The following is a 14,208-nucleotide window of genomic DNA, read 5'->3' as shown; positions in this document are numbered from 1 at the left end:
CCACATGAGCATGTGGTGGGGTTAAACTTATACGTAACCACACGTGACGTGTATGCGTCTTATTAAACCATTTTAATTTTACCCTATATGAAAACATTGTTTGTTTTCATTTTTAACTGATACTTTGAATCTAGAAATATAAAACCCTAGAACGTTTCTTTTGAAATGAAATATGTTATGTTTGTTTCTAAAATTACAAGAATAGTTATAAGCATAAACAACAAAAAACTTAGCGAATAATCAGATTGTCAAGTTGTAATTTCCGTTCCCATGCACGTTGTGGACATAAAAACATTAAACAATGTTACAAAGGTCATTTCCTGTCTTCAAGTTTGCACAATAATATGTCACACGGAAAACTGTTTTAACTTCAGTTATTTACAATCTGCAAGGGAATTTCATGGGGGAAAGTGTTACTGATATCTTCCATTTTCATTTAATTTAAAGTATTGTAATATAATATGCCAGATTGACCTTCCGTATTCGATCAAGGAAGTAATCGTGGAAGTAATTATCAATATACATTTTATTTAATCTTACTAGAGCTGTTCCTTCAAATATTGTTAGATAAGGATAAAAAAGTTAAAATATTACTATAGCTTGAATATAATATTAAACAATATGTGAGCAGAAAAAAACTAAATGTTTGATCTATACATGAAAATGCACAATAAGGGACATGTGGCAATTTATAGACCTCGTTGGAGAATTTTTTTTTTCCATCTTAATGTTAAGTCATTTTGAAAAGGGAACATATTATTGATGGCAAATCTTTGATAGTCTCGTTCAAATTTAAGGTCCACTTTCTAAATTTTGGACGGCGTTATGTCTTGACGTATTGTGTAGACGTGCAGCCTGTTGTTGAAGATCCTGTTGTTGTTGGTCCTACATATGATAATAGAAAGTTCAATATTCCAAAATTGCATTATCTCTTTTGGCATAAAGTGTTGTTCTTATTTTTAAAAAGTAAATAGCACTATTATTTTCGTGTGTCCGAAATTCTTTTTCTTTATTTCATCAGGAACGGTAAGAAAAATACCTATGAATTGGGATTCCCTGTGATCCTGGTGCATGGCATATAAAGAGGATTTGTTTTATCAAAACATGAGTAGGGCACTCGAAATAGCTTTGTATTCTACCTGTAGATGTTCGGTTCGTGCAGGTCCAGTAACGTTTCTGAGATTCCCTAATAGAATGAATTGGGATCCTGTATAGCAACGCTGCTATCATTTGTGCTAACACACATCTTTTATATTAGCAGTTTATATGGTCTTCCAAATATGATTTCACTTGATTTTATTTGAACATATGTGGCACCATTGCCGCCTTGTAAATCACTCGTTTTTTTTAAATTCAACACAGCATTTTTTTTAATACCCAAGAAAATATATTGACTGTTAACATGTTCGAAAATTTTAATAAAAACATGGCTGTCAGAAATCATTCTCGATTATTAAAACTATTTGCTCTAAATAGCTGCCTTTACAAATTAAACAAATATATATATGTAATGAATAAGGTTCTTGATCATGTTTCTTCATCAAAAATCTTAATCTGTGATAATTTGTACAATTGGAGGACTAATATAATCAGCCATCTAAACAGTGCAAAACAATTCAAAAATTAATAGAATAAATTCACAAAAACTAGACTAAGGGAGCAACCATTTAACTTCAAGGGGGAGGGGGAGGGGAATTATGTTTTTTTTGTCTGAGTCAAACATTTTTGATTTAGTTTTTCGACGCTATCAATCAAATTATTTTTTTCAAAATTTAACACTATTAGGTATGGGGAAAATCTGGATTCAGAATATTTTCTTTTGTCAGCTGCTTGACCACAATATTTTTTTTCATCAAATTGGGGATAAGAATATTTTTTTGGAAAAAAACCATAACCCCCACTGAAGTTAAATGGTCGTTCCCTAATGCCTTGTTAATTAAACAAACTTAATCTTTTCTTTTAATGAAAATTATATATATAATATGTTAATGTTCTGATCAGCTAACTTAAACCATTGTGGTGACGTCAGCATATTCATTTACCGTGGATTCTTTTTCTAGAATCAACGCTTCCTAAATCTGCCGCTGAAATGGACTCACCAAATTATATTCAATTGTTTCCTTTGTGTGTCTAATTTCATTAGGTTTGAATTGGCTAATTTACTGATTTCTGTTCACTAATGGAATTAATTTAAAAACTTACCTTTAATTTTTGTAATTTTTATATGCCTTCACTGGGAATCGAACCCTTCCTTGAAATCGGTTATGTTTGTGACTGACATCAAAACATCGACGAAACCTCTCGACTACCAATGGGTTACAATTTAAATGTCTATTTTATATATATAAATGAACATATGATATACATCGGTACAACGGACACACATGGCGTGTACCTTTATATATACATAATAGGCAGTCGTATAGTATTAGTTGGTAGCCGCGAGGTTAGCATGGTTAAGATCAATGTGTTACAGGTAGGGACTTGTCGGTTTAGGTTCGAATCCCTGTATTCTCTTTGTTGTCCCAATTCTTAAGTTATTCTGTTTTTTTCTTATTTTGTATGTTATAATGGATATATTTGTAATAATAGCGAGTTTTACCGTTTATTTTTTGGATTATTATCTGCTATTTCACATGTTTGAAACGAAAATGATACTATTTGTCCATTTTTGTTTTATAAATATAGTATGATTTCATCTGTTTTACTACATATTAGAAATGTATTCGCAAATTCCTATAGTGCCAGTAAATCGTGATGTGCCTAGAATTAGGCTTCTTGCTAGAAATTTCGGTAATATACTTATTATAATTTTATATACTTTATATATGCTCTTTGGTCGGGTTGTTGTCTCTTTAACTCATTCCCAATTTCTTTTCTCAATTTTACTAGAAATAAGTTCGAATATGTCTTATTATGTAAACACAGATAATATTCAGATGCCTGATAATTTAAAGACAGACGTGTTGTGTAAGTAATATTTGTATTTTTCTAACTAATTAATTGTGATCTTAGATTTATTAATGCGTCGGTGAACATGATAACATGGTTATTTAAACTCACTTACAATACCTTCTAATTAAAAAAAGGCTTTAATTTTGAAAAGACATTAACACAATAGTTTAAGTTATAGATACAATGGATAAGCGTTGATTCATGAAAAACAAACCATTCGCCATCCGGGCTCATGGTTTCTTTTTCAAGAATCAACGCTTATGCAATTGTATCTATATAACATAATTTTATGTTCAAATTTGTTCATTTAATTAGTAATTTACTACTTTAAAAACCGACATTTTGTATCAAAGCTCTTCATGACGATGAATAAATAAATAAAGATATTTTTTAAATTTCTATATCCCAAAATAGAACATATATGTTTATTGGTCTGCACCAAATTATTCGGGAAGTTATTCAATGACTGTTTGTTGAATCGCTTATATAAGGCAATGATCTTTTTCCTTCCTAAGTGATGACAATGGAAAACCTGTTTCCTATTTTTATTTATTTGAAACTGCAAGAATAATGCATTTAATGTGATAATTACTTATAGAAAATGAACATGGTATGTATACATTTTGTGAATAGTGCGCTTTTTGCTCTGTTGGCAAATCAAATGTTTTAAATATTACTAGTTGATTGATTAATTGATTGATGGGTGTTTAAGGTAGATGGGGTGTCTTCCTTCGTCATGGATTTTGAAATAGCACATAATAATTGGTCTAGATATTTAATGAAATGTGCAAATTTCGAGAGTAGTACGTAATTCATGTTTAAGACATTTCATGTTGACATTGAAAATTATGTGTTATTTATATGTTTCGGAGTTTAGTGTGACGTCCATTTTCTCTGAACCAGTACACATTTTTATTTAGGGGCCGCTGAAGCCTGCCTTATGTTGAGGGATTTTCTCGCTGTGTTGAAGACCCATCGGTGGCCTTGGGCTGTTTTTTTTTTTTTTTTTTTGCTTTTTGCTCGGGTTGTTGTCTCTTTGACACATTCCCCGTTTCCATTCTCAATTTCATTTTATTTATCATATTTTACGGCTGTATTTTACAACAACAAAAAAACAGAATATTTGTGTGTGATTCATTTTTTTCAACTTTGCCACGTAAGCGGAGATAACTCATATAAAGTAACTTTTGTAATAAAATGTGTTGTGAATTTACCTCTTTTATTATGTAGCAAAAAAACGAGTCAGGTGACCCCATTTTTTCTTTTTCTTATCTTAAAGCATATTCTTAGAGCTATCTTCTCATATTTTGTCTTAAAATTCTATGGTGTAGTTTTCTTTTTATCACACAAAATTGGGGTTTCCATGCATAATCTATACAAAATCTTTCAATATAATGTTGTCTGTTAATTGGATTGTTTGTGATCTTATAGTTTTAATATGTCTGATATAACATACACTCATAATTATAACAGCTATGCATTTATTATTATAAGGCTCAATGACTGACGGGGGTACAGAAGTATGGACATCAACGGACTTCTCCCGTCTATACAAAAATCCTTGCTAAACTGGGGAGCCCTTTTGACTGTGCAAAATGAATAAATACACAGCCATGTTGAAATGGAGACGTAATATCTGACGGCCCAAGTCGGATGAGTGTAACGCTATCAGCACGTTGAATAACCCTTGCAACAACTCATTTAAGGTTACATAGGTTGCCTGGTGCAAGGATAAATTCCTGCCTCTATGAAAATAAGGAGATGTGATGTGATTGCAAATGACAACTTTCCATCAGAGACCAAATAAAGTTAGTGTAAAAGAAACACAAGTAAGGTTGCAATCCGGTGTAAAGTATTTGAGTTTAAATATAGCATCCGGAAAAGAAAATCACTGACAGACGGACGGGTCAAAAACTATACACCACCTACTACTTCGTAGCGTGGGTTATCTTATCAGGTTCCTTACTTGGGTCATCACATACAGAAAGTTGCGAGCGCTCCACTCTCCCTCTAACATGGTAAAGTGGGGTAACAGCACTACATAATAACAAACTATAAAAATCATATGGAAAATGTTTACTCTTATTTCCAAGTAACAAATTTCCCGTCCTCCATCCTTGTCGACCTACTCTGCAGAACCTACCTATTGTTCATGGTTAATTTGATCCCTTCTTGAATATAGTATGTACATGTATGAAATATTTGCTACTAGACCTTAATCAAGCAACAATAGATAAATCAATCAATCAATCAATCAATCAAAATGACAATTTTTCTCCTAATTGGCAGCAACACACCCTTTCAGATTGCTTTAAAACTAAAATAATATTTCTAATTTCATGCATCCGAAGCGCATATCTGAATTGATCTTCACCAGGAACACTCAAAGCCAAACATGTTGGTTCCGGTATTAACCACAAGCAAGTGTTTAGCTCTTTCAATGAACAACATAAAGATCGTACACGTACTTGAACACTGTAAATACGGAATCCAACAAACTGCAAGTTTAAGGCAATATAACAAGGTTAAAATTAGTAGGCAAAAAAAATGTGTTAGAACACATTTTTTAAATAAAAATTTTGGTCATACATGTACATTTGTACATCAATAAAAAAGCGACCCAAAAGATAAAATATATAAAATCATCCTGTAGTCGATATACAGTTTATAACAATAGAAAAGTGACAAGAAAATATCACAAGCTATTATGAGAGATTATCAATGATCTATTAATTTCAATTTCCTTTTATCACGGAAAGTATAAAAAGTTACATGTGTGTACCTATTCACATGCAGTTTCTACATACTCTAGTTGTAGGCAATTCAAAAATTTCATAAAAATCCGTCAGACCGATTATTTACCTATACATGTTACCTAAATGATACGAATATGTTTTAAGTAATTTACATTTTTACTTATAGATAAATATGAAACTCTCAGTGGTGTTTATTTTTTTGTGGGTAGAAAGCATTACAAGCGAAACAGTTTGCAACCCTTCGAATCTTAACACATGTAATTTTAGCATCGATGGTAACTCTGCAAATCATTTGAAATCACAATTTAGAGAAACGGAAAGTCTATCTGCTAAGATAAGATTACATTTTGAATCGGCAGTCAAATCTACAAATGATACAATTTTACCAACTGACTGGATAATGACAACTCGGGGGAAATATGGAGGCGATTTTTTCACTGCTTGGCCGGTTGATTATTTCCTCTATTCGTTCGGATTTTTAGATTCAAGAACACTGTCTGACATTCTACTTAATATTACTGTGAATCCCCCTGGATGTGACGTTTTAATAGGGAATACGAACACAGACTGCGGTATAACGGAGGCTTTGTTAACAAACATTCAAATCCCATCTAAAGAGTCTCACTATAACCACAGTTTAAAGTGGTGTTACATAAAGGAATATAAGGGTGTCCGGGATACAATATGGTACACAATGAGGATATACTTTGGGCTTCCATATGCAATGTTTGGGTTTCGATGTTGTCAAGAAGACGAGAAGGGGATATCATGCGAAGATGAATACAATATGAAGTGGAACGGATACCAAGTATTACCATATTACGTTGGAATCGTTTTCTTTTGTTTCTTTCCTATTTTGCTTATGAAATTTAGTGCACGTGCAATGGATTCCGGCAACAAGTTCAAGGACAAATTAAACATATATGAAGATTTAGATTCGGATAAGGATGAATGGCTTTATCTACAAAATAGAAGCCCAGTTACATTTTCTAAGTTAGTACTAGGAATGTTTGGCTTAGGAATAAAACATCCAGTAACAGCATCTAGAATAAGAAGAGTTATTTTTGTCTTTGCAGCACCTATAGCGATATACGCTGAAATCTTAATGTATCATTTCGGGTGGCCCGAACTTGTGCCGGCACTAGTTAAAGCTAAAATACCATTCGGATTTGCAAGTATAGCAGGTGGAATTGTAGACTGTCATCCCTTGTTTCTACCGATGATTGGAGGTCCATTTGTAGCTCTTCTAACATATCTGATGATTGGAATCATAGTTCTTGCACTTCCTAGAGATCTCGGTAATGCTGTTGAAAAAGGCATTTCTTCCGATGGAAATGGTAGGTGGACACTTTTGCGATTACACATAGTAACAATTGAAGAATTGTCTCTAAAATCATGTGTCAACAAGATTGGATATCATAAGGTTCATGCAGTGTTGAAAGCTAATATTTTTATGCTTATCAATCCAACATTTTGGCAATTTGTAGTTAACTTTATTGTTAAGCGATGGAAACAATTGATGTTAAGAGTTTATACAGCCGTGCCATCAAATCAGTGTATTCAGTATTTAATATTTGTGTTTCTACTATTGTTTTATGTTGTGATTTGTTTTACTGAAATAATACTATGTATTTTATACTATGGCATTCCAATTTTTAAATTTCTCACCACAACGGTTAATGGTTATACCATGTATCTTAACAGACAGTTTCTAGATAGACATCAAGTGTTAAAAGTTTTCTTTATGATATTTTCTCCTTTATGTTTGGTGTATTATTTGTTCATGTCATGTATTGTTATATCAGAATCTTTTAACTTTTTGGCCAAAATTATATTTTTTGTTTACTTGTCAATTGTTATATTTCCAAATTTTTCGTTTAGTTTTGTTTACTCAATCATTATGTTATTATTTTTCATCTATCATATAATCATAGAAATTGAAAAGGATTACTTTGAACTGCTGCATCAAACTATCAAAGCAGTGAAACATATGAAGGCTGAAAAGTCCGAAAGGAAGGAGACCCAGGTCACTGACTTATCTGAGTCAACAGTTGTAATTAAACAAGAGATGGTTGTGATAGGAGAACATAATTCTTATGAGCAGGACCAGTTAAGGGAGAAAAACAAGCTTCCTGGTATTCAGAGAGATTTATATGAGTATGTTGTACGAAAACATCGCCCTCTTCACATCGCCATTTTTATGACAGTAATTCAGATTTGTATTATGACATTTTTAGTTTTTGCTTCCATAATATATGTTTCTAGATTCGTTGATGTTCAAGAAACAGACGAAAAACATGAAATATTTCATGTGATAAGTATATTGTTAATTACGATCCTACCAAATCTTGTTCACCGTGTTTTTACTCCAAAAATCAATAATAAAGTAAGGAAACATAAAATCAGACAAACAGTCGACAACTTCTATCACATGCGAATATAAAGGAACGAAGTGAAAGTCCGCCCCACAAAATAGTGCATCATTTATATAACATCTTGACTCTGTAAATGCCGAACCCCATACTTGTGATGATTATAAGACGCCCATATTATGTAATCCGTCAATTATCGGGTTCAAATTAAGATCCTTTAACACGAATGAGTGTGTTAATCCTCTGTCAATTCTCTTTCGATCATTCTCAACAAAAACTAAAACCCTATTACAAGTAAGACTGATAAGTTATGAATGTTTTCACTCCTAAACATCTCTCTTTTAAAGAAGATAATGCAAATTCTACATTTTTCATATGCAGCAAGTTCATGTAAACTCATTTAAACCAAAGGGTGACTGGGGAATAGAATTATGTCCAGTTTTGATCTTCTTTCGGCCGGCAGTAGCACGTTTTACAAATGGGACGTCCGTTTGTAAGTTGTGCGGGATGTATAAATACACAGCCACGTCCGTTCTGAATGGGGACGTTGTATCCAACACCTCGTGTACAGAGAGTACCATGCGCTCTGCACGTTATGAACCCTTTTACCAACACTTTGAGGGATTCATACACTGTAAAAATGGTGTTTACATCCTAAACACAATTCTAAACATATTTTGTATTCCTTTTTTTAGATTGTAGAAAGTGTTTAGGATTGTGTTTAGGCTCTTGTTTAGCTTAGAAATTAGTTTTTAAATCCTAAACACTTTAATTCTAAAACACATTTAAAAGTGTTTATATTCAAGACATGTTTACATTTAATGTGCTTACTAAGAAATGTTTTTAGATATTAGACATAATCCTAAACACGTTTAGAACTAATCATGTAATACAAGTGTTTATTTTCTAAGTACGATTTTTACCATGTAGACGGCTTGTTGCAAGTCTACATTATTGTCCCCATCCAATATACCCTCATTTTCCAGTGGCAGTCCAGATTTCCTGCCCTTCATCGTGGTCGACCCTTATAACAGTACGTACCCATTGTATTTATTGTTAACTATTCCTGAACATGCATGAAATATTTTCCGCCAGACGTTAAGCAAATAGCAATCAATCATCCAAACTGCGTCAGAAATCCTTATATAATTCAAAAGTATATTTATATGACGATATTTAATTTTTGGCATTGCAAAACTGTTTATGGCGTTTGTAATTGACTTTAAATTTGGTCTAACCTTCAGTAACTGTGAGTACTCTTATATCGGACTTAATGTCTTTCGCCTTTTGACTTTGTGTAAGTTTTTTTCTTTTTAGCTGTGTGCCGATCTGATGAGTCAAGCCCTCTCCAACTGATTTTTACAGTTTGTTTTTATGGTGTACTGCAACACCATTATCCTAAGTCCGAAGGAGGATGAATGTTCACAAACATAAAACAATGTCACATTTTGTGTCTATCCTAAGCCCAGTGATTCAGTAGTTGTTGTTGGTTACTATCTTCCATATTTGTTTTTGTTTTTTTCGTAAATCAGGGTGTTGGTTTACTCGTTTGTGTTTCACAATTTTTCATTCCGAGGTCTTTTATAGCTTACTTTACGGTATGTGTTTTGCTCATTGTTGATGGCCGTACAGTTACTTAAAGTTGCCTATACACACCCTTTGGTCTCATGTAGATAGTTTCTCATTGACAATCATACCATATCTCCCTATTTTGATATATTTCTTAGATCTTAGAGATTGACTGAATTTGTATTACAGGGATAGTGATTATTATTATAAGGGGTTGGCTATACATTCATCATAATTTTTAAAATCATCGTTTGTAAATCTTAAGGTTTGATACGCGGTCTTTATCCCTGTTGGATCTGAGCTTATGTAGTTAGCATCATAATTTGAGCGTTCAAGATAAAGGCAAATCCAGAAAGTGTTTCGGACGCACCATATTTATAAAGTGTTATTTACTTTTTATGTAATTAATGCAAAACTAACTTTTTCAGAGGAACAGCAACTTATATACAGGGTACTTGTTCTAGATTTTGTCTTTTTTGGACAAAAATGCAAAAGTTTTATAAAAATGTCATATTTTGGTTATTTCAAGAAAAGGTTAAAAAATTCAATTCCGAGTGTGCATAATATATATATTTTTAACATTAACTTGACTTGTTTAGAACATTTTTCATGTGCTGTATGTTTCTTGTGTACAAGTAATGTTTGTAATTTAACCCGTCAGGGTGTTACTTTTTTCAATAAAGATTATCATTACAAAAAATATTTTATGAGGAAACGTATATTTGAGTGGTCGTTAGGTTATTAACTTAATATTAAATTTCTGCAAGCTCCCTTCAAGTTCAAATATCTCGAAAACTTTTGCATGAATACACGTGAAACATTTTTGTTTTAATCTGGATAGTGACGTACACTAACAAATATGTCTAAACTGTATTACTCCATCTTTAAGGTCCTTTGTATGTCATATTCAGTCATGTATCCCATGTTATACAGAGATTTTATTTGACATGCTTGTATTTGTTATCTTACCATATATTATACGTTTAAAATTGTGTTGTTTGCATGACTTTTGTATATATCTGTGTATATTTTGTTATATATTCGATTTGAAAAGCTCACTAGAACAAGTGTTTATGTAATTTGTTTACTGAATACCGACTTTCAATAACACTTTGAGTTTAATACAGAAATTTAGAATAAAGAGATTTAGAGTTCTTAACTTGCTTATTCCTTTTCAATTGTTGGAATTTAACCGAAGCAAATGTTCCAACTTTCTATAGCAAGTTACAAATCGATTTCGTGCTTATTTATCAAGAATTGAATGTTTTTTTGTAATTTTATTGGGGTGTGAAAGCTCCCTTCATGTTAAAAATGTGCACACGTGCAACACTTTTTACAACCCTATAAAATTATAGAAAGAAACACTCATTCATATGTACAGTATTAGATACACCTTGCGAGCGTTAGCCCGAATGGGTGTATCTAATTTACACCAAGATCTTATTGTGAATGCAGAAAAAAAGAAAAAAAAAAAAAACAATGATTCGTGCTGATTTGATCCTTTTCAACCGATTTTTACAGTTTGTTCTCAATGTTGTGCTGTTGTACCACGGTCCTAAGTAAGATGAGGCTAGAACGCTCGTAAACATGTTTTTTTCACCCCGTCACATTCTGTGTGTGCTTGACCCTAGTTAGGAACCTGACACTCAGTGCTTTGTCGTTGGTTGCTGTTTGATTTGATTTTCGTTTATTTTTTTATCATAAATCAGGTCATTGGTTTTCTCGTTTGAATTGTTTTACATGCAAAGCAGGATACGCTCACCCTGTCGACACACTCGGTCTCGATTGCTCCATTTGGAGTTCATACGATTCACTCAGTGTTTGTTTGTCACCTTGATTTGTCTATTATTCCTAATCAATATACGAGATTTAAACATAGGTAAACTAATGTCGCCTTAATTTTCTTTTCTATTTTCATGTGGGGAAACCTATAGTTTCTGATACGGTTTTTCTCTTTTGTGTAGGCCGTACGGTATGTGTTTTTTCTTTTGTGTAGGCCGTACGGTATGGGTTTTTCTCTCGTGTAGGCCGTACGGTATGGGTTTTTCTCTTTTGTGTAGGCCGTACGGTATGGGTTTTTCTCTCGTGTAGGCCGTGCGGTATGTGTTTTTCTCTTTTGTGTAGGCCGTACGGTATGGGTTTTTCTCTTTTGTGTAGGCCGTACGGTATGGGTTATTCTCTTTTGTGTAGGCCGTACGGTATGTGTTTTTCTCTCTTGTGTAGGCCGTACGGTATGTGTTTTTCTCTTCTGTGTAGGCCGTACGGTATGTGTTGTTCTCTTTTGTGTAGGCCGTATGGTATGTGTGGCATTCTCTTTTGTGTAGGCCGTACGGTATGGGTTTTCTCTTTTGTGTAGGCCGTACGGTATGTGTTTTTCTCTTTTGTGTAGGCCGTACGGTATGTTTTTTTCTCTCTTGTGTAGGCCGTACGGTATGTGTTTTTCTCTTTTGTGTAGGCCGTACGGTATGTGTTTTTTTCTTTTGTGTAGGCTGTACGGTATGGGTTTTTCTCTTTTGTGTAGGCCATGCGGTATGGGTTTTTCTCTTTTGTGTAGGCCGTACGGTATGGGTTTTTCTCTCTTGTGTAGGCCGTACGGTATGTGTTTTTCTCTTTTGTGTAGGCCGTACGGTATGTGTTTTTCTCTTCTGTGTAGGCCGTACGGTATGTGTTTTTCTCTTTTGTGTAGGCCGTACGGTAGTAGGCCGTACGGTATGGGTTTTTCTCTTTTGTGTAGGCCGTACGGTATGTGTTTTTCTCTTTTGTGTAGGCCGTACGGTATGTGTTTTTCTCTTTTGTGTAGGCCGTACGGTTTGTGTTTTTCTCTTTTGTGTAGGCCGTACGGTATGTGTTTTTCTCTTTTGTGTAGGCCGTACGGTATGTGTTTTTCTCTTTTGTGTAGGCCGTACGGTGACCTTTAGTTGTTTACATCCTCGTCATTTAGTCTCCGTGTGATGGTTGTCTTATTAACAATCAAACCTCATTTCCTTATTTTAACCTGCGTCGCCGAAGTCGAAAGCAGCAGGTCTAGTTACCGCTCGACTTCGTCTGTCTGTCAGTTCGACTTTCCGTCCGTCCAAAAGTAACTTTTGTCTTCGTCAAAGTTTTCACGGCTTCTATGAAAGGGAATGATTTAATATATGGTATGCAGCTTGATAATGTTGAGTTTAGCGAGTAAGCAATTTTTACATCTGTCCTGTAGCCACTTCCTGTATACCGATAGTTTGAAATTTTACAACACTCATTGTACAAGAAAACTTTCGTCAAAGTTTTCTTGGCTTCTAGGAAAGGGAATGATTAAGCCTTTGGTCTGCAGCTTGATAATATTGAGATGTAGTGAGTAAGCATTTTTTACATCTGCCGGGTAGCCACTTCCTGTTTGCGGATAGCTTGAGATTTTACAACACTCACTGTACAAGGAAAATTTTCATCAAACTTTTCATGGTTCCAATTGAAGTGAAACATTTGGTCTGGGAATAATAAGTTATGCTCCGGTATACATGTTACCTCAGTCAATTGCATGAGGTGACGCAGGTCCAGACCCGGTATTGTTCTTGTTATACAGATATAACACTGATCTGTCTACAGTACTCATTTAAAGCTTGCTACAAAGTTTCAAGCTCGAATATTGGGTCGATGTTCATATAGGACAGAATTAACGTTCAAAGTTTACGGAGGATAGGGCATGTATGGCAGCTCACTTACCTTTACCATGTGAACCTTTACAAGCGATTTATCATATTGATGATATAAAATGTTGAAAATATTCCACTTTTTCGCTAAAAATGTTTTGTTAAACGTTTCTATGAAATCTTTATGGTTAAACATTTTTAAGTGTTAGTTTCAATGACCTTCAGTACATCAATTTATATATTGAAATCTTTCGATTCCATTTGACTTTGGCAAGGACTGGACATCACGCTTGCCTGATATCAAAATTTACACGGATTTGACTATGGGTTTTATTTCATACTCTTTAAGAATGGTGGTTTGAATGTATTTTTGTATATTTGTTTTCCATAGGTTATGAAATTGTCAACATTCAGAATTTTGTGTTAACTTTGAAGGATTGCTAAAGTGTTTATAACGAGGCTTATTGATGAATATGAAATGTTGTCTGGTGTTTTCTATACCTATTTTAAAAGAGTTAAATGTTAATAAAATGTTGGGTTTTTTTCTAAATGTTACATGTACATGTCGGTATCATTTTATCTGTTTAATCTTTTCAATATTTTAATATACAACTTTTGAGTATTGTTTTTAAAATAGTTTTCGCTTTTGCGCAATATTACTCTTTTATGAATAGTAGAGTTATTTCGCTTGTGTCAGATCAAATGAATAATGTATACTTTGCTCTACTCATCACAGCTATCATCATTCAAATTGTCTTTACTTTAAATCAACCAAAAATATAAATTAAAATATGCTGGTTAAGTAACCAAATGAAACAAAAGTCCAAAATACCTCTTAAATAAATGGTCAATGGTCTTTAACGATAGCCATGGGTCTTCATCTTATGTTAAGCTCAATGTCGGAGCGAGTGAAGGGTAGTAATTAAA

General features: G+C 33.5%; 1 protein-coding gene across 1 annotated transcript; it reads left to right on the top strand.

The window, feature by feature from the left end:
• The first annotated feature begins 5,811 nt into the window (after window positions 1-5,811).
• On the top strand, window positions 5,812-10,767 carry LOC127730434 (uncharacterized). The gene has a single exon (XM_052238852.1). The coding sequence runs from the start codon at window positions 5,884-5,886 to the stop codon at window positions 8,152-8,154; it is 2,271 nt and encodes a 756-aa protein (XP_052094812.1). The 5' UTR covers window positions 5,812-5,883; the 3' UTR covers window positions 8,155-10,767.
• Window positions 10,768-14,208: the final 3,441 nt, after the last annotated feature.

Source organism: Mytilus californianus, unplaced genomic scaffold (assembly GCF_021869535.1).
Source record: "Mytilus californianus isolate M0D057914Y unplaced genomic scaffold, xbMytCali1.0.p SCAF_2, whole genome shotgun sequence".
Lineage (NCBI taxonomy): Eukaryota > Metazoa > Mollusca > Bivalvia > Mytilida > Mytilidae > Mytilus > Mytilus californianus.
This window is presented reverse-complemented; position numbering and strand designations above follow the sequence as displayed.